The sequence below is a fragment of the Mastacembelus armatus genome, chromosome 15, assembly GCF_900324485.2.
Source record: "Mastacembelus armatus chromosome 15, fMasArm1.2, whole genome shotgun sequence".
NCBI classification, from domain to species: Eukaryota; Metazoa; Chordata; class Actinopteri; order Synbranchiformes; family Mastacembelidae; genus Mastacembelus; species Mastacembelus armatus.
The window spans coordinates 1,948,794-1,969,450 of record NC_046647.1 but is presented as its reverse complement, the minus strand read 5'-3'; the positions used below and the strand labels follow the sequence as shown (position 1 = coordinate 1,969,450).

The window sequence follows — 20,657 nt, the reverse complement described above, 5'->3', positions numbered from 1 at the left end:
ATGTAAACTACCTCTCTGCAGTTCTGGGTTTATATGCTTGATGTTCTATATTTGTTTCTATTTGCACCTTATTTTTGTATACTGAAATGAGCACTACTGACTGTTGTGTATTGTATCTGCCAAATCTTGCTCAATAAACATTTTGATTAAGAGTGCCATCTAATGCTAATGACTACTTGGTTAAATTAAAACATATAAGTCACTTCACTAAGTTTCACAACAAGCCAGAGTACTTAAAAAGCACAACTTATAGTCCGGAAAATACGACAAACACAGTCATTCATTTTTTTATAGAGGGATGTAACGTGTAGCTCTTATTTTCAACAACACTGAAGCCAGATTGAGATGGTTTTGGCATGTTCAGAGGAGGGACAGTGAATACATTGGTAAAAGGATGCTGAGGTTAGAGCTGCCAGGAAAGAGGCCTAGAGGAAGACCAAAGAGGAGGTTCTTGGATGTAGTGAAGGAGGACATGAGGATAATTGGTGTGGGTGTGAAGGATACAGAGGATAGGGTTAAATGGAGGCAGATGATCCGCTGTGGCAACCCCTGAAGGGAGCAGCCGAATGGAAAAGAAGAAGACTGTGTTTCTCTGATGCACAGGTAGTGAGTGGCATTCACTGATTAACACACACAGAGTTCTGAGTGAAGGTGGTATCAACTTGCTGCATAATGAGCATTACATGCATGTAGTCTAGTTTCCACTCACTCAATTATGTATGCACACTCAGTTACACACACACACTCTACATGCACACGTCATTTGATCATCAGATGGTAATTAAGAAGATGGATGGTGACTACGTCAACCATTATTTACAGCCAGTAAGCTAAATTGAGAAGACTGTCTTTTACAGATGTACAGTTTACTATTTAAATGACTGTCATATAAAAGAAGCAGCAGAAAAATGCAAAAATGGCAGTTAGGACTGCAACAAATCAAAATTCTAATAATAGATTAATTGGTCAATTGTGTTTTTGATTAATTGGATTTTTACAAAAGGACTATAAAGAAATTTATCTCACATTGTATTTTCAAAATATGAACCTTAAAATGACTTTGCTACACATCATTTAAAAAAAAAAAAAACTCCAGTTTTTGTGACATTTAAACAGACCTTATCTTTGTTACATTAACCCTCTGGGGTCTGAGGGGGTTTTGGGGGCCTGGACAAATTTTGACATGTCCTGACATTTGTGCTTTTTTCAGTGTCTTTTAAACATATTAATGTCTAAAGTCTAATAACACTGTAATCAGTTCAAAATTGGCTACAATAATATGTTAGCAGCAAGTTTATACATGATTGTGTTTTTGAGAAAAAACTGTGTTTGTGCATGGTTGTGCATGGTTAGTGCAAAACTACAGTTTTTTAGTCACTGAAATAAGACCATAAAACACAAACAGAATATTGGTTCACAAGACTATGGAGACCTGCATGTTGTAGGCTAAAGTGTTTAATTCACAGTGTTGTCATCTTGTTGTCATCTTGTTCACACATTCACAATAAACAAGGGTGTCCGCGGATCCTTAAAAAGTCTTAAAAAGTCTTAAATTCCATATTATAAAACTAAGGCCTTAATTAGCATTAAAATGTCTTAAATTCATGTTTCAAAGGTCTTAAAATGAAATCTAACCGACCCCATAAGGAAGATTTCATTTGAAAGCCTTTCACGTATTTGTTACGCAGAACCAACTAAAATACGCGTTTGAGAGGAGTTTACACATGCTTTCCGGCAGCTGCGTGAACTGCGGGAAAGTTTCAGCATTAGTCTTTTGCCATGGGTAAATGTAAATTTAATGACAATTGGTTACCCTAATCTTGCGCCGTGGTTAAGTCCAGTTAGTGGCAACGTGTTCGAGGTCCGGTGCAGGCTGTGCAAAAAAATGTAAAACTCGGAACAATGGGTATGAAAGCTTTGGAGACCCACATGCGGTGTGAATAAGACAAAGCGGCTGCGGCTGTCAGAAAACACCTGGCATTTTATTTTTGTTTTACTCAATAAATCAAACTGTGTGTAAACAGTTTATATCAATAAACAGTGTGTTATGGTAATTGGTTGTATTGTGGGATGTTTTATTTTATTTCTACAAAATTGGTCTTAAATTTCATTCAGCGTGGTATTAAAAAGGTCTTAAAAAGTCTTAAATCTAGCTCTTAGAAACCTGCAGATACCCTGAAACAATACACTGATTTAAATTTTCTAAGACACTTTTTGTCCAGAAAGGCCATATGCAAGAGGGTGTGTCTGAGAATGAATAGTCATGTGATTTACCTGAGAAGACAAAAGACGCACTGAACGACCAGACAAAGACGCGCATAATGAGCCTTTCAGTCAATGTAGATGGGACGGATTAGTGCAGCACAATACAACACAATGAGGAGCCAAACGATCCTCATTTGAGTTAAAATCAGTGTTTTTACTCTGAGGACAAGCTGAACTATTTGTCTCTGTGTGGAATATAAGAAGCGCTTCTTCACGTCCGTGTCGTGCCATCATCCAAACGCGCAGAAAAAGTGAGTAAATTCTATGATGAAGTTTGACATTTTATGTCATTTCTTGGGGGCGTGCACATATTTACCTGGTTCACCTGATATTATTTACATGTGAACAGTGAACAGAGTACAAGGCGGGACCGCATTACCTGTAATGAGGTGAGACAGGAAAAAAAGGACTTCTCCTTACGTTCATACGGATTAAATAAAAAGTGATGATTTGTTTTCGACTTGAATTGTTTCATTTAAAAGAAAACATTTCGGGCTTTCTAGCCATATAATTCTTATTTTTATGAGGCAAGTATTCGCTGAGATTCTGGTTGTTTTATTTACGCGTCTGTGAAGAGAAATGGCAGAGACAGAAAAGGCCGAGAGCGCGCACCCTGTCGGCTTTCTTTATTTAAAAAAAGCACAACGTTTTGTTTTTATTATGATGGTATACCACTAAAACTAGACCCTTTACAGATTTGAATGATATATTTCGATTTGACACTTCCAATGAAAATTGGGAGGAAAGGTTATCCCATGTCTCATTATTCGTCTGTCCTTGTATTTACGTCTCTTTCCTTGTACCAGAAATGTACACATGTGCACTTGTACAGTATCTGTTTGATTGGCATTGCAGCAGTTTGCTGTATGATAGCACAATTCATTGCGGCTAAAATTGTGCCAGGCTTAGCTGGCATGATGCATTTGCATGACTACATTTTTTTTTTAAATCAGAGTCTGTTTTGGGACCCTTGGTGCATAAATCCAGCTGCAGATCAGCCAAATGTCAGCACAGCAACAATGTTTAACTGGTTGACTGTCTGTTGCAGGAAAATGGTGAGGACTCCCATCGTATCTCTCCCAGTCCAGTGGTGCACGTCAGAGGTCTTTGTGAGGCTGTGGTGGAAGCAGACCTAATAGATGCCCTTGAGAAGTTTGGACCAATATGGTGAGACAGCAAACACTGTATGAATGTGAAGGAGAGAGACAGTGTCTATCTATCCCGTGTCTAAACTGCTTATCCTAATTTTTTTTTTAAGTTTTGGAGGTCTGAAAATTACACGTATCCCAGCAAGTCAGAACAGTGACTTTAAGTTTTAGCATTAATTCACTCATCCATCCATTATTTATACCCACTTATTCCTATTTAGCGTCACAGGGACACTATCCCAGCTCTCTCTGGGTGAAAGGCAGGGGTACACCCTGGTCAGGTCCTGGTCCTGTCCATCACAGGGTCACATAGAGACAAACAACCACACACACTCACACTCACTCCTATGGGCAATTTAGAGTCACCAATCAACCTGACATGTTTTTGGACTGTGGGAGAAAAACAGACTACCCTGAGAAAACCCACACAAGCACGGGGAGAACATGCAAACTACATACAAGAGGCCCCTGCTGGGTTATGAACCTGGGACTTTCTTGCTGTGAGGCAACAGTGCTAGCCATTAATCCACTATATTAAGTTTTAGAAGTGAAAACAATATTTGTAAAGTTAAAACAAATATTTGGCACTGAAAACAAAGCGATGGATTGAAAAAGCAAACACTACAAAAAAGTATATCGGTATTATAATGAAAATAGCTGCACTAAAAGTGATTTCTGTCACAGGTTTGGCATGGAGGGGAGGGTTTTGAGGAGTGGGGCTAAGGATTTGGTTGCTGAATGTAATTCAATTCAATTTTATCTGTATAGCAGGGCTCCAAACAAAAAAATCAATTAACCCTCTGGGGTCTGAGGGGGTTTTGGGGGCCTGGACAAATTTTGACATGTCCTGATATTTGTCATTTTTTTTCAGTGTCTTTTAAACATATTAATGTCTAAAGTCTGATAACACTGTAATCAGCACAAAATTGGCTACAATAATATGTGAGCAGCAAGTTTATACATGATTGTGTTTTTGAGAAAAAAGTGTTTATGCATGGTTAGTGAAAAACTACAATTTGTTACTCACTGAAATAAGGCCATAAAACACAAACAGAACATTGGTTCACAAGACTTTGGAGACCTGCATGTTGTAGGCTAAAGTGTTTACTTCACAGTGTTGTCATCTTGTTGTCATCTTGTTCACACATTCACAGTAAACAATACACTGATTTAAATTTTCTAAGACACTTTTTGTCCAGAAAGGCCATATGCAAGAGGGTGTGTCTGAGGATGAATAGTCATGTGATTTACCTGAGAACACAAAAGACGCACTGAACGACCAGACAAAGACGCGCGATGGTGAGACAGGAAAAAACGGACTTCTCCTTACGTTCATACGGATTAAATAAAAAGTGATGATTTGTTTTCGACTTGAATTGTTTCATTTAAAAGAAAACATTTCGGGCTTTCTAGCCATATAATTCTTATTTTTATGAGGCAAGTATTCGCTGAGATTCTGGTTGTTTTATTTACGCGTCTGTGAAGAGAAATGGCAGAGACAGAAAAGGCCGAGAGCGCGCACCCTGTAGGCTTTCTTTATTTAAAAAAAGCACAACGTGTTGTTTTTATTATGATGGTATACAACTAAAACTAGACCCTTTACAGATTTGAATCATATATTTCTTTTATCTGTACGATCAGAATTGAAGGAGTAATTTAAGTTTGTTTCGGCCTTATCAGGAAAAGATGCGTCAAAATGCGCCGGCGCGTGCGTCGACCCCAGAGGGTTAAGGAGCAATTGGCCCCTATAGGGAAAAAAACAGGCACCAAATAATAATTAATATTAATAATATAGAGCCACATAACAATGCACATAAAAATTATAATACAGATTATAGATTATGTGAACTAAACGATGTAGTCTGTGGAGCTTTCTTCGCAATTATGTGATCACGTGCAGTTTTATGCTTGTGACCTTCGCCGGGTTTTCTCAGTCTCTTTTTTGAAATGGTTAGTTCCTGTAATGAACCCCGTTTTCCCCGCTATTTTTTTTTCCGCTCTTGAACAAAAGTCACAAAACATTTTTTGTCTCATGATCATACCTCAGCCAAGAAAACTCCTGAATCCAGGACGTCTTGAAATGTCTTTCGGCACGGTGTTCATTGATTGACGTGGAAAGATGAATACCTGTGTCTCTGGCTTTCTCTAGCGCGCTCGTGCTGGCACAGCTACCGGAGCCTGCTTTTTTGTTAGCAGGTGTGTCATCCGTGCCGGTGCTTGACAGAGATGAGGATTGCTTAAAGAAGTCATATATTTTTCACTTTGACATTTTTTCTGGTGCGGAAAGGTGACATTCGCTTTACTCGTTCATATTTTGGCGCTTTCACTCAGTGAAAATGCAAATTTTACATATTGTAAAATTGGCGACCTTGGCAGAAATTTCACTTGCAACTAAATATATTTTTGGTCGCAAATGCAACCATTTCAGTTGCAGTTTGGAGCCCTATATAGTGCCAAATCACAATACAAATCATCTCAAGGCACTTTACAAAAACTAAAAACTTAAAACCCAACAAATCCCTTATGAGCAAGCACTTGGCGATAGTGGAGACGAAAAACTCCCTTTAACGGAAGAAAAAAGCCTCCAGCAGAACTGCATATTGTTTGCGTGTGATGGAGAGAATAGTACCATTTCACCTAAATTGCATTATAGTTGAGTCATTGATCAGTTATCATCTAAAATCTGTTAGTCTTGTTAAAACAACCATTTCTCACTAGTTTAGTCTGCAGACCCATATATCATCTGTTAATACAGATTAGATGTTAGATTAGATTAGATATTCTCCCAAAGTTTTGAAATAAACAAATCACAGATATGACACAAAACAATTTTTGCTTCATAATTCAACACTTTATGTGAAACATATCTCAAACAAATTAAATTAAAACATTTAATTAACCTTCTTGGGTCGACGAATGCGCTGGGGCGTTTTGTGGCATCTTCTCCTGATAACTCCGAAACAAACTGAAATTACTCCGTCAATTTTGATTGTACAGAAAGAAGCAGTATATCATTCGAATCTGTAAAGGGTCTAGTTTTAGTTGTATACACTCATATTAACAACAAAATGCTGTGCTTTTGTAAAATAAATAAAGCAGACAGGGTGTGCTCTCTGTCTTCTCTGTCTCTGTCACCTGTCTTCACAGACACGCAAATAAAATAACCAGAATCTCAGCGAATACTTGCCTCAAAAAAATAAGAAATATATGGCTAGAAAGCTTGAAATGTCTTTGTTTACATGAAACAATGTAAGTCAAAAACAAATCATCACTTTTAATGTAATTAGTATGAAAATAAGGAGAGGTACCTTTTCTCCTGTCTCACATCATTATAGCTAATGTGATCCCACCTCGCACTGAGCGCACTGTTCATATGGAAATAATCTGAGGTCAGCCAGGTAGTTCTGTACACGCCCCTGAGAAATGGCATAAAACGTCAAACTTCATCATAGAATTTACTTACTTTTTCTGTGCGTTTGGATGATGGCACGCTACACGGGTGAAGAAGCGCTTCGTATGTTCTGGACAGAGACGAATAGTTTAATTTGTCCTCAGCGGAAAAACGCGACTCAAATGACAAGTGTTTGCATCTGTATTGTATTGCACTAATTCCCTCTCAGCCACATTCCTGACTGAAAGGCTCATTATGTGGGTCTTTGTCTTCTCAAGTAAATCACATGACTATTCATGATCAGACACACCTTCCTGCATGTCTTTTCTAAACAAAAAGTGTCTTCGAAAATTTAAATCAGTGTATTGTTTTCTGTGAATGAGTGAACAAGATGACTTTCACATCATTTTGAAGCAAACACTTTAGCCTACAAGATGCATTTCTTAAAGGTCTTGTGAACCAATATTCTGTATGTGTTTTATGGTCTTATTTCAGTGACTTAAAATTTTTAGTTTTTCACTAACCATGCATAAACACTGTTTATTCTCAATTCTCAAAAACACAATCATGTATAAACTTGCTCCTCAGATAATATTGTAGCCCAGTTTGTGCTGATTACAGTATTACCAGACTTTAGCCATTAATATGTTTAAAAGCAACTGAAAAAAAGCACAAATGTCAGGGCATGATAAAACTTGTCCAGGGCCCCAAAACACCCTCAGACCCCAGATGGTTAATGAGGTGTTGGACTTGGCTAATTGAAAGGAAACATGCCCCCCTAACAAGAGAACTGTTGAAACAATGGAAAGTATTAGAAAACTCCTTCAAGAAGGAAATCCATCACAGAGTGTGGCAAAAGAAGTTGGATGTTCCCAGATGTTCCCAATAGACTTCCTGATTGCGTCACCTACTGTTCCGCTTCTGTTGCCTAGCAGATAAAACCTTCATTTCCTAGGAAACAAAGGCTTCATCTGATGTATGTGGAGTTTTTAGCTGTTAAGGTTTCCTTCCCCCCACATAAATGACAACACACAATTATGTTTTTGCCTTTCACAGAAATAAACTCCAAATAATGATTGTATTTCCAGCTGGCAAATGCGTACTTTACAACCATCAAGAATGCATGATTATATCGTAGAGTTGAGTATCATCATGGCTGTGCAGTCAAATAATGGCAGTCAATGGGGCAAAAACATCCAAGAACAGTAAATTAGAAAAAATTAAAATGTGATGCTGCACGTAAACTAACAATGAATCAAAATCAGTGTTGATACTAATCTTTGACAGATCCAAGACTGTGATGAAAGGTAAAAAATATTCAGTCCACAATCACTTACAGTTAGGTCCATAAATATTTGGACAGAGACAACTTTTTTCTAATTTTGGTTCTGTACATTACCACAATGAATTTTAAATCAAACAACTCAGATGCAGTTGAAGTGCAGACTTTCAGCTTTAATTCAGTGGGTTGAACAAAAACATTGCATAAAAATGTGAAGAACTAAAGCATTTTGTTTACCACAATCCCTTCATTTCATGGGCTCAAAAGGAACTGGACAAATTAAATAACTGAAAGTAAAATGTTCATTTCTAATACTTGGTTGAAAACCCTTTGCTGTCAATGACAGCCTGAAGTCTTGAACTCATGGACATCACCAGATGCTGGGTTTTCTCCTTTTTAATGCTCTGCCAGGCCTTTACTGCAGCCGCTTTCAGTTGCTGTTTGTTTGTGGGCCTTTCTGTCCGAGGTTTAGTCTTCAACAAGTGAAATGCTTGCTCAATTAGGTTAAGATCAGGTGACTGACTTGGCCATTCAAGAATATTCCACTTCTTTGCTTTAATAAACTCCCAGGTTGCCATCATTCCGGTAGAGGTTGATCTTGGTTTCATCTGTCCAAAGAATGTTTTCCCAGAACTGTGCTGGTTTTTTTTGTAGATGTTTTTAGCAAAGTCCAATCTAGCCTTTCTATTCTTGAGGCTTATGAGTGGCTTGCACCTTGCAGTGCGCCCTCTGTATTTACTTTCATGCAGTCTTCTCTTCATGGTAGACTTGGATATTGATATGCCTACCTCCTGAAGAGTGTTGTTCACTTGGTTGGCTGTTGTGAAGGGGTTTCTCTTCACCATGGAAATGATTCTGCGATCATCCACCACTGTCTCCTGTGGACGCCCAGGTCTTTCTGTGTTGCTGAGTTCACCAGTGCTTTCTTTCTTTCTTTCTTTCTTTCTTTCTCAGGATGTACCAAACTCTAGATTTTGCCACTCCCAATATTGTAGCTATTTCTCGGATGGCTTTTTTCTGTTTTCTCAGCTTACAGATGGCTTGTTTCACCTGCATGGAGTGTTCCTTTGACTGCATGTTGTCTATTCATAGCAAAATCTTCCACATGTAAGCACCACACCTCAAATCAACTCGGCGTTTATCTGCTTCATTGATAATGACATAACGAAGGAATTGCCCACAGCTGCCCATGCAATAGCCTTTGAGTCAATTGTCCAATTACTTTTGGTCCCTTTATAAAGAGGATGGCACATGTTAAGGAAACTCCTAAACCCTTCATCCAATTTGAATGTGGATACCCTCAAATGAAAGCTGAGAGTCTACACATTATGTCCATGTCCATTATATCACTATAATTGGAATATGTTTCAGTAAATAGGTAACAAAAAACAAAACTTGTGTCAGTGTCCAAATATTTATGGACCTAACTGTATATCGAAAAAAAAAATTTCCCCAAATCTGTGTCAGTATTTATGAAACTGGCATTTAAAGAGTTAAAATCCTGGAATGAAAAAGAAAACATTTAGTAGTTTTGAACAGAACAGAAGTTGATTAACAGATTTATGCAAAAAAATATTTATCTGATATATTTTTACAGCAGTTTATCTTAGTGGATGTTTTCATCCCTAACGTAACGAATGGGTTGCCTACAGTGTATTCTATGGAAAATTTCTAAATCTTATTTCTAAAATTTATGTAAAATGAAAGTTTGTCACCAAAAATCATTGCATTTGCTGAAATACAGTGAAGTTATGGCCAAATTATGAGTGAAAAATGAGCTCATTTCTATTGTTTTTGTTATTATTTTGTTTTTGCTATTGTTATTGGATTTAAAAAAAAATTATAACTGGAACATGACAAAGAACATGCTAAAGGCTTTTAGCCTTTTAGAAGCACGTGGCAGGCCCAAAAACAAAGAAGAAAAAGTACTTTATTAATCACCAAGGGGAAATTAAATTGTTACAACAGTTATTCTCATTTAAAGTTATTAAATTTAATATTATTTAAATTATATAAATTGATAGTAATTAATAAAGAAATTAACTTATATGTAGACAAGTAATAAAGTAATTATTTGTTTTTGGGGGTTTGTGTGTGTGTGTGTGTGTGTGTGTGTGCGTGCATGCATGCGTGTGTATGTGGTGTATGTGTGTTATTGTTTATATTATGGAATTATAGAGTCTTGTTCCTGTGGACACAAAAGACTTCCTGAATCTCTCAGTCTTGGTTTTAGGAGGAATTAGTCTGTGGCTGAATGAACTTCCCATTCACCACAGTTCCTCATGAAGTGGGTGGGAAGGATTGTTCAGTATGGACTTGATTTTGTCCACCATCCTCCTCTCTGCCACAGCCTCCAGACTTCCCAGTTCCATCCAGTCCAACAACAGATTTTGCCTTCCTGATCAACTTGTTTAGTCTGTTGGCCTCACCAGCCTTGCTGCCACCTCCCCAGCACTCAACTGCAAAGAACAGTGCACTCGCTACTACAGACTGATAGAACGTCTTCAGTAGCTTGTTGCACACGCCAAAGGAACAGTGTCTCCTGAGGAAGGACAGTCTGCTCTGTCCTTTCTTGAAGAGTGCATCTGTATTGTTTGACCAGTCCAGTTTGTTGTTAATGTGGACTCCAAGGTATTTGTAGGAGTCCACAATGTCTACTTCCTTTCCAAGGATGGAGACAGGGACTCCTCCTAAAGTCCACCACCAGTTCTCTGGTTTTCTTAATATTTAGCTTTAGACAGTTGTTGTTTCACCAATCAACAAAGCTTTTTATCAAGTGTCTGTATTCCTCATTGTTATCATTATTGATGCATCCAGTGATTGAGGAGTCATCAGAGAACTTCTGGAGGTGACAGGTTCCTGAGTTGTAGCGGAGGTCTGAGGTGTAGAGAGTAAACAGGAATGGTGCCAGTACAGTTCCTTGGGGTGCACTGGTGCTGCTCATCACCACATCAGATATCACATATGCAGCCATCTAAGCGAACAAACTGTGGCCGCCCAGTGAGGTAGTCTTTGATCCACTCCACCATATCTGTGGGAACTTCCATATCCTGCATCTTTGCACTTAGCATGTGGGGCTGAATAGTGTTGAAAGCACTTGAAACGTCAAAGAACATGACTCTCACAGTGTTGCCCTGCCTCTCCAGATGGGAGTATGCTCTGTGCATTAAGAAGATGATGGCATCTTCCACTCCAATAGGTTCCTGATATGCAAACTACAGGGGGTCCAGAAATGCAGACACTTGAGACCTCAGCTGTTGCAGGACTAGTCTCTCAAACACTTTAATGACATGTGATGTTAGTGCTACTGGTCTGAAGTCACTAAGGGAATGGGACGGCCTCTTTTTGGTAATGGGACAATACAGGAAGTTTTCCATAACTTAGGCACCATTTTGAGCCTCAGAGAGAGGTTGAAGAGTCTCTGAAAAACCTCTGCAAGGTGTCCAGCACACACCTTAAGTCCTCTGGGACTGATCTCATCTGCAGAAGGTACAGAGAGAGAGGAGGGGGAGAGCACAAACTAGGGGAGAGAGAGCACAAAGTTGGTGACATTCAATGGTGGAATATACATGTGACGGGGGAGGAGAGGAAGAGAAGGGAAGGGAGTGTCTGCCTCCTGAACCCAGACTGGGAGCTGGTTCCACAGGAGAGGAGCTTGATAGCTAAAGGCTCTGCCTCCCATTCTGCTTTTGAAAACTCTGGGAACCACAAGTAGGAGGTCTTTAAGGTATGAAGGAGCTTGATCATGAAGGGATTTGTATGTGAGAAGAAGGATTTTAAATTCTATTCTATATTTTACAGGGAGCCAATGAAGAGAATATAGGAGAAATATGATCTCTCTTGCTAGTTCCTGTCAGGACTCTGGCTGCAGCATTCTGGATTAACTGGAGGCTTTTGATGGAGATACTGGGACATCCAGATAGTAATAAGTTACAGTAATCTAGCCTTGAGGTAACAAATGCATGGACTAGTTTTTCTGCGTCATTTTGAGACAGGATGTTCCTAATTTTGACAATGTTGCGCAGGTGAAAGAAGGCAGTTCCAGAGATTTGTTTTATGTGTGAGTTAAAGGACATGACCTGGTCAAAAATAGCTCCAAGGTCTTTCACAGCAGTGCTGGAGGTCAGGGCTATGCCATCTAAAGTAGCTATAATTTTAGAAAAGTTATGAGGTTTTTAGGCCCAAATACAATAACTTCTGTTTTCTCTGAATTTACAAACATCGGCATGGGTTACTTCATATTTCACAACAGAGAATACTGATGTAAAAATTATTGTAATCTGTGTTATTAGAAGCTGCATTGTATTCAAGTAAGAGAAGCACAGAAATGTAATCCATCCAGTTTGAAGTGATAGGCCTGAAGGCAAACTGTAAATATTTAAAAATATTACTGTTATGTGTGTGGATTGAAAACTACTGAGACACAAATTTCTCTTGTAGTTTTGGTAAAAATTTCGTGACTCTGGATTAAAGTTTACTTCCGGAAATAAGTTGATGGACCAGTGTGTGGAGTACATTTACCTGATTATAAGGGCAAGCTGGTATCGCTTCAAATTGGATATAAATATATGTGACATAACTGATGCCATTAGACAGTTACATCAGAAACTGTTATCCTGCAATGATTAAAATCAAGTCTTAGCACAATTGGTACCTATATCATATCAAAGTCAAATATTAAAAACTGAGTAAATAAATAATCCTAAATTAAGACATTTGATATGCAGTAAATATTTGGGTGGACAAATGAAATAAAAAATTATGATCAAGACCAAGTGATCTAGTGTAATGAACTTCAATGAGTTTCAGTAGCTTTGGTGTAAAGATAGTTAGACATACTGAATAATTTAAGGAAACATTTTGTGATACTGCAGTTTCCACTCTTAACGACTCCTTCTCCATTATTTACACTCCCTGCATGATGCAGTATTTATTAATCTCTCATGTGCCTGAACTGAACTGCAGGGCTAAGCATAGCATGAAAGACACATACATGCGCACACACAGACATAAACAAGCATTATCTTATTGCACTGATTTGTCAGCTTTGTTAATAAATGCCTTTAAACTCACGTTTTATTTTTCAACTTTATTACAGCATTGAACTCCTTTATCCTCTTATTGAAGTTGGGAAGACCTCTGCCCTTCGTTCAAAGAGCAACACAAAATGATTCATATATGTATTGAGATCTGTTTAGAATTGAGTACTGAGGACTGAAACTCAATCAGGTGTTCTGATATGTTGCAAAAAAGGGAGGAGCTGCAGCATGCCTGGTGGAGGTCTTGTGTCCAAAAGATCTGATTTAATGGCAGGGGGTAGGTTATATCTCAATCTTTATCTGCATGTGTGTTCTCAGTTATGTGATGATGATGCCATTCAAACGTCAGGCACTGGTGGAGTTCTCTACAGTTGAGAGCGCTGACCGCTGTGTGTCCTGTGGAGCCAAGGAGCCTGTATACATTGCAGGTTTGATTCCCAGGCTTTTTGCTATGAAGACTTACTCATGATACCGAATAGTCAAATGCTTGTATATGATATGTTTATGTTTATATGTGTTTCATCCATGTGTTCATCAGGGCAACAGGCATACTTTAATTATTCCACATCCAAGAGAATCACCAGGCCGACAAATGCTGACAACCCCAACAGTGGCAACAAGGTGCTTCTGCTGTCCATACAGAACCCCCTCTACCCAATAACCACGGTAAATACACACACATATATTCACACATTTGTGCTGGTGCCTTTGTTAAGATATTCATTGACATATATGCAACCATGATTTAATCCTCAAACAGGACTGGCCAAACTGTCTTCACTTGGTTTTCAATTAAAATCTGTCTACAACCACAGAAAGACACATATACATGCACACATTTGTATCTATATCGACTAATCTGTACAATATCATTAGTGGAGGTTTGTTAAAGTATTAGAAATACAGTTATAAAACATTTATTCTATTCATTCTATATCATATGTTTGGTTATATACTGTGATTAGATCTGAATATCAGTATTATGTATTTCGTACTTGTTTTTAAAGCACTAGTTTACAGTATATCAAATAGGATGCCCTCTCAGATGTTTTGGCACTATGGGTCCTGTAGTTTTTTCAGAGTGCAGGACGAAAACTTTTGATGATGCCATTTTTGTTTTTTATGCTTTGAACCATTAAAACGGTATGCCTAAAATGTATCGTTGAGACTTGTTCCATACATTTATACATCCGTTTTCTGCCACTTATGTATGTGGACAAAATTGTTGGTACCCTTCCATTAAGGAAAGGAAAACCTACAATGCTCAATAACTTGAAACTGACAAAAATACTAGTAAATAAAAATTTACTGAAAATTAAAATCATTTTATTCAAAAAAATAAAAATTAGACATTACTTTTGAATTGTGGTCAGCAGAAGAATTTAAAAAACTAATGAAAAATGAATGATGAAATAATAAACAAAAATGATGGTACCCATAGAAAAGATCGAAAAGAACTATAGGGACATGTTAAACTAGTGTGTACTGTAACTGGCATCACAGGTGTTTTCAAACTTGTAATCAGACAGTCTGCCTATTTTAAAAAAAAAAAAAGAAAATTAAAAACATTAATGCCTTCACACTGACCTAGTTGGATCTTTGGCAGGCAAAAACATTAAAGCAACACTTTTAGCTTGTTTCCCCATCTGGTTGAGAAGCGCAATTATCTGTTACCAGCATTGTAAATACTGTCGCTGTATAAGCATCTCTGTGGGCAGAGCAGAACACGTGAATTTGTTGAGTAAGCTGATGAGTAAACGTGATGTATGCCATAAAGCAGGTCGCACTTATCTAGACAAGCATGTTAAAGGTAAAGGCTATAAGATCATCTCCAAGCAGCTTGATGTTTCTGTGACGACAGTTTTACATATGAATGTTGCCTCGATAGGAAAATTGATGACAAATTGAAGAAACGGATAATACGAATGGTAACCATAGAGCCCAGAACAACTTCCAAAGAGATTAGAGGTGAACTCCAAGGTCAAGGTACATCAGTGTCACATCGCACCATCTATTACATTTTGAGCCAAAGTGGACTGGAATTTGCCAAAATGCATATTGACAAGTTCAGTTGACTAGTTCAACTAGTTCAGTTGAAGCATTCGCATGCATTTTTAAAACTCTTGTTTTTAAAATCATAAACCGTAACAGTGACCAGGGCTGTTGCTGGTGGAGGAAATGAGTTTGACATAACTCTTTGGAGTATATAAAGACCAGATGGCTGGTAATAGTGAACACATCTGCTTTACTGGTCCACGGATAGCGATGAAACGCCTCAAGGCATTCATAAAGAAAGAGGTGTCCATGGACTCGATGATTTCCACATGAACAGCTCGAATGCTCATGCACGTAAACAGCACTGCCCATCTTTTGTTATTTGCATGACCTCCCCTTGTGCGGTGTGCACAAACAGTCCATGGCCCGAACACATCAATCCCCACATAAGTAAATCAGGGATGGACACTGACTCTATCTTCTGGAAGGTCAGCCATTTTCTGTACTTTGCAACTCCTCCGGAGTCTCCGGCATATAACACATTTAAAAATGAGAGAAGACATGCACCTTTTTTCTCCTAGAATCCAAAACCCTGCTGTGCCAATAGCACTCTCTGTCATATGCTGTCCTTGATGATGTGATTGTTCATGGTAGTGTCTTGTTAGCAAAGCTCCAATGTGGTGCCCTGGTATTAGTATAGCGTTTTTCTCATCAGGCTCAATCTTAGCTTGAGAGATGTGGCCCCCAGTTCCTCAAGAGGCCATACTTGTCTATGATAGGTTTCAGAGTACGAAGAGGGCTGTCCTTTGGAATTTCTTTGTGTTCCTTAATATACTCAAATTCTTTTGCATAGGCCTCTTCCTGAACACTTTGAATGATGACTGTTTTGGCCCTTTCCAGGGTATCCACAGTTTGCACTGCTGTGCCATCCTTTGCAGTCAGTCGCTCCCTTAACTAGATCCTTCTTGAAGTGTCGAGCTATGTGTAGGAGACTTGCAATGGTTCAACAAAGAGACTTCCAACTAGAGAAGCGCTGTGAGCCTAGGTGGTTATCATTAGTGGCTGTGCTTAGTGTTGATACTTGAGGACAGACGTCATCATTCTCACTCGGGTCTACCAGTTCAAATGTGTCTGTGTTAGGGAGTGTCAGCTCCCAAATCATTTTCAGTCCTTCGGTTGGGTTGTTCACATGCACAACTCTTATGCCTTTCCTCTTATGCCTTAACCAAGAGGCTCATTTCCTCTTTAGCTGTTAAGTTGAGGTCTCTGGTGGTACTTAGGAATGATGCTTTCCAAGCTTTGTAACAAACTGCAGTAGGCCTGTGGCCACAATCTCATGACGAGCCATGAACTTGACATCCATCATATTTTGATTCTCGGCTGTGTGAGCCTGTGTAGACTGACGTGTTTCAGTTTGTGTACAAGGTTGGGGAAGAGATGTTAGAGTCTGCCTTTTACTGTCTGGTGGCCTTCCATAACTAAAGTAGGGGTTGTACTTCTACCCTCTTATTGGTGTATATTGTCTGGAACTTCACTGCTAGTGTTTGGATAAGTGTAAGTTATTTGCCTTTGTGTCCATGTAATGCGTTACATGAGAAAAATGCATATCAATGGCGATGCCCGCATAATTGGTTGGTTTGTGTTTTCGGGTTGTGATGTAGCACTGGTAGCGGCAGCAGACAAACATTTTCCAGAAATGCTGGGGGAGTTGGTTATGGCCAAGCTTCCTCTTCAAAAGACACTTCTGGCGGAGGCTGTGGCCATGAACCGTCCAAATTCAACTGAGAGGCTTGCAAATGGGACTGTTCCTGAACTTACTGCTTAGTACGTGACAAGAGATGATGTGATTCAATTCCACACTCACTGATGTGTTCACAACTTGTTTCCTTATCATGCATAAAAGCTCCAGCTAAGACTTCAGCTTTAGCTACAGCTATAGCAGCTTCCCTTTCAACATCTAGAGCACCTAAGCGTGCATCTAAACTTGCTTTTTCCGCATCCAGACGTGCTTTCTCCATTTTCATTGGCATTTCCTTTTCTGCATACTTCAATTTGGCTTTAGCTCCTTCAGCTTCAGCTAGAGCCATGCCCACCACTGCACTGGCAGATGACTTTTGAGTGTGTTTAGATGTGGCTGATTTTTCAGACCAAGTAATGAAGCTACCTTGAGGTGAAGACCTTCGTCCCTCCATGACGTATAGGATTCTTATCCATTGACTGTTGTGCTGTTGTAAGCTTATTTCTTGATGACAAACAGCAGTAGAGTCTGTATAGTCCATTGTAGATCAGCCTGTTAGAAAGCTGTTGTTTTACTGTTCTGCCACGCTTATGATCCTTGCATTAGTTGACAGACAGATAACTCCTCTCTCAGTCACCACGCTGAAGATGAAGCTCGTTTCACTTCGTTTAATGATGAATTGACAGTAGGGTAAAACTACAAAAAACACCATGAACTAAATGTTAATAGCTTTGTATATATTGTACATTACAATGAGCAAATATTGTACTTGAATATATTACAATAACCTATTGTGGCAATGACCAATTACCAGAAACCAATTTCACATTATCATACATTATCTTTTACAATGTATATATTTACTTGTAAATTTAAACATGTAACAATGAACATAACTCAAAAATATCTATTTCACAAATTAGATAAATGTCTAAACAGAAAGTAACCTACCAACAATGCTTTCAAAGGCTTAACCTGAAATGGATATCCTCAGATACTGATGAGAAACTTGTTAACCATGTGCTCACATTGCCTAGCTTTACTCTGTCTAACTGACTCCCTGTGATGAAGTCTTCCATAGGTCTCTTAAAGAAACAGTGTAGTTAATACACCTCTTAGCTACAGACAGGACAAGGTCCACTGTTTCATGTTTCAAGCTTTCCTGGGAACAATGTACAGTGTGATACCCGGAAAACTGGAGCTCTTCCTCCAGTTCCCTTTTTCAAATATGGGAACCGCCACCCAGTTTGCCACAGACACTACAGTATGTGACATTGAAGAGGCTTGTCAGCCAAGACAGCCCAACAATGGCCTGCGCCTTCGACATGAAGGATGAATTCTGCCCAGCCTTAGCCCTTCTAGCTTTTCAATACCCATTTGTAGCTTCAGTTAACTTCTGGCCATTTGGGCCCAAAAGATCTCCTTTTTCAGCTTGATATTGTCCTTCACTTAGCCCACTCAGAAATCATGTCATCAGCCTTCCTAGAAGCTAGGATTAGAAACTTTTTTGGAAGTGATAGTTCAAGACTTTGTGGACAATGAGCTCAGTCAGCCAGAGCTGTCAAGAAGTTTGCCCTGCAATCTGATCCAACTCACCACCAGGTAGTGATCAGCTGACAGTTTTGATGCTCTCCTCTTGAGTGTCCAAGACATATAACCGCAGATCAGATGATACAACCATTGATCTGCGGTCTAAGAAGGATCCATGTGTGAGGCATTGAGTCGTAGGCTTTCTTGTAGTCAATCCAGGCGGTGCACAGGTTGGTCTGCCTGATCTTAGAGTGACTGAAACTCCCAGGCCTCTGGTAGAGGACCCGAGATTGAGGAAGAAACCAACCATAGGGGTGAGAAGGGAAATTTTTATATATATATATTTATTTAATCTATATAGATTATTTTAGGCTCCAGATGATCCCCATGACCCTAATTAAGAATAAGCGGGTATATATAATGGATGGATATAAATTATTTTATTTATTCAGACTGGAAGTGGTTTGAGGTGAATTCGTGACAGTATTCTACAAGGGGTTAATAACATGGCGATAAGGCTGTTTTTTTTTTTTTTTTTTTTTTTTTTAGTTTTTATTGTATGTTTATTGTATTTTCTTTTTTTGTTTGTATTATTTTAGTTGCAAGTTGTGATTGACTGGCAATCTTTCAGGTTGTACCAGCCCCTCCAGGAATAGGAATAAGCAGTATAGCGTCAAGTCCCTATCAGCTGATTTTGTTTTTTTTAATGGATGCCTGGAATGTAGAAAGTCTAAATATTGTATGACAGTTTCTGATTCAATGTATAACCACTGTTGTCAGTATATAGCATGTGCCTTTTAAATGTTGGAATCTTTTAAATGTAAACAACATCATCTCTGTGGTCTCAGTAATTGTTTAGAATCAGCATAATGGTTTTCGTGAAGACCTTAGACCAATACAGTACAAGACACAGCTGACCAAATATCATTACATTTTCTCTTACAAAACAAGCCAGTTGTCTGAATGCAATGAAAGCTAGCTGGCCAATTTGAAGGTTAGTTGTAGTTTGAATGGCTGGTCATAGCGTTTTCAAAATGTTTAACCATCAAGCTGTCAGAGAGCATATAACAAACTCAGAAACCATTTTCCTTGTTATACATCTACCCATCCATCTCATAGCTATACTGCTTATCTTGCAGAGGGTCATGTGGGGTAGAACTGATCGCAGTGTATACCTTGGACAGGTAGCCAGTGAATCACAGGGCCAAATTTAAACATTTTTAAGCAAACTGTTTAATAGTTACTACTATCATCAGATGCAATAACACTTCAAAACAGTTTTCTGCTACAGAAAATGTTAAAAAAAAAGTATTTAATTACTTTAAAATATACTTTTCAAAATACTTTTAAAATATAGGACTTATGAGTGTTAGAATGAGGTACCTTTTGGAAAAAGGGTAATAAAAGACAAATAGAACTTTATACTTCGAAGTCTCTTATCTTGGATGAATAATTTATTTATTGAATGTCAGACAAACAGCTGTAACCATTAAAAGTCTTTCAATAATATGAGTTTTGACTCTTTCAAAAAAAATCCTCAAAAAGATGTAGGATGGTGTTTCATTTCTCGTTTACCATTGCAGTACCTGCAGCAACATTTAAACATTTAGACTAGGTTGAATGTTGAATGTCTTTCTTTTTTTCCATTTTGGTCCAGGATGTTCTATACACAGTGTGTAACCCCATTGGCAGTGTGCTGAGGATTGTCATTTTTAAACGAAATGGAATCCAGGCCATGGTGGAGTATCCTTACTGAATATAGAAACGCGTGTCTTTCCATGCTGGTATGCTGGGTGTATGTATTGTGTGTTGGAATGTGCAGTTTTCTCTCTTTAACGCCACTCCTCCAGGTTTGAATCAGTTCAGTGTGCCCAGAAGGCCAAAGCTGCTCTCAACGGAGCTGACATCTATGCTGGTTGCTGCACACTCAAGATTGAATATGCAAGGGTAAGCAAAACACAGCCACAAGAATAGTTTCAATTTCTAACAGTGATATCATCATTGATGTGTTGTGATTACAAGGTTTCTTGTAGGAAGTTACATAAATAAATTTTAGGTTCTCAGTAATGCCTTTGAACAGTTAAGTATATTAATCAAAACAAGTGTAAACAGCATCACCACTAGAGAAGAATTACCCATTAGAAATGTTTTTTTTTCCTTAATAATATATTGTCAAAGTACATGATCTCATGTAGTAATTAGAATTTGTGCTTCAAAAATGTACTAAAGATTAGCCCTAAATTAGCAACAAATCCAATGTTAACCGAAG

The 20,657-nt window shown here is 38.4% G+C and overlaps 1 protein-coding gene across 1 annotated transcript in view; it reads left to right on the top strand.

The window, feature by feature from the left end:
• Nucleotides 1–20,657, top strand: part of LOC113131438 (heterogeneous nuclear ribonucleoprotein L-like) — a 57,423-nt gene that overhangs the window by 11,907 nt on the left and 24,859 nt on the right. The window contains exons 2-6 of the mRNA XM_026308665.1: nt 3,314–3,432; nt 13,444–13,553; nt 13,664–13,791; nt 20,046–20,131; nt 20,239–20,335. Coding sequence (XP_026164450.1) covers nt 3,314–3,432; nt 13,444–13,553; nt 13,664–13,791; nt 20,046–20,131; nt 20,239–20,335 — 540 coding nt within the window. The remainder of the gene's footprint in view (nt 1–3,313; nt 3,433–13,443; nt 13,554–13,663; nt 13,792–20,045; nt 20,132–20,238; nt 20,336–20,657) is intronic.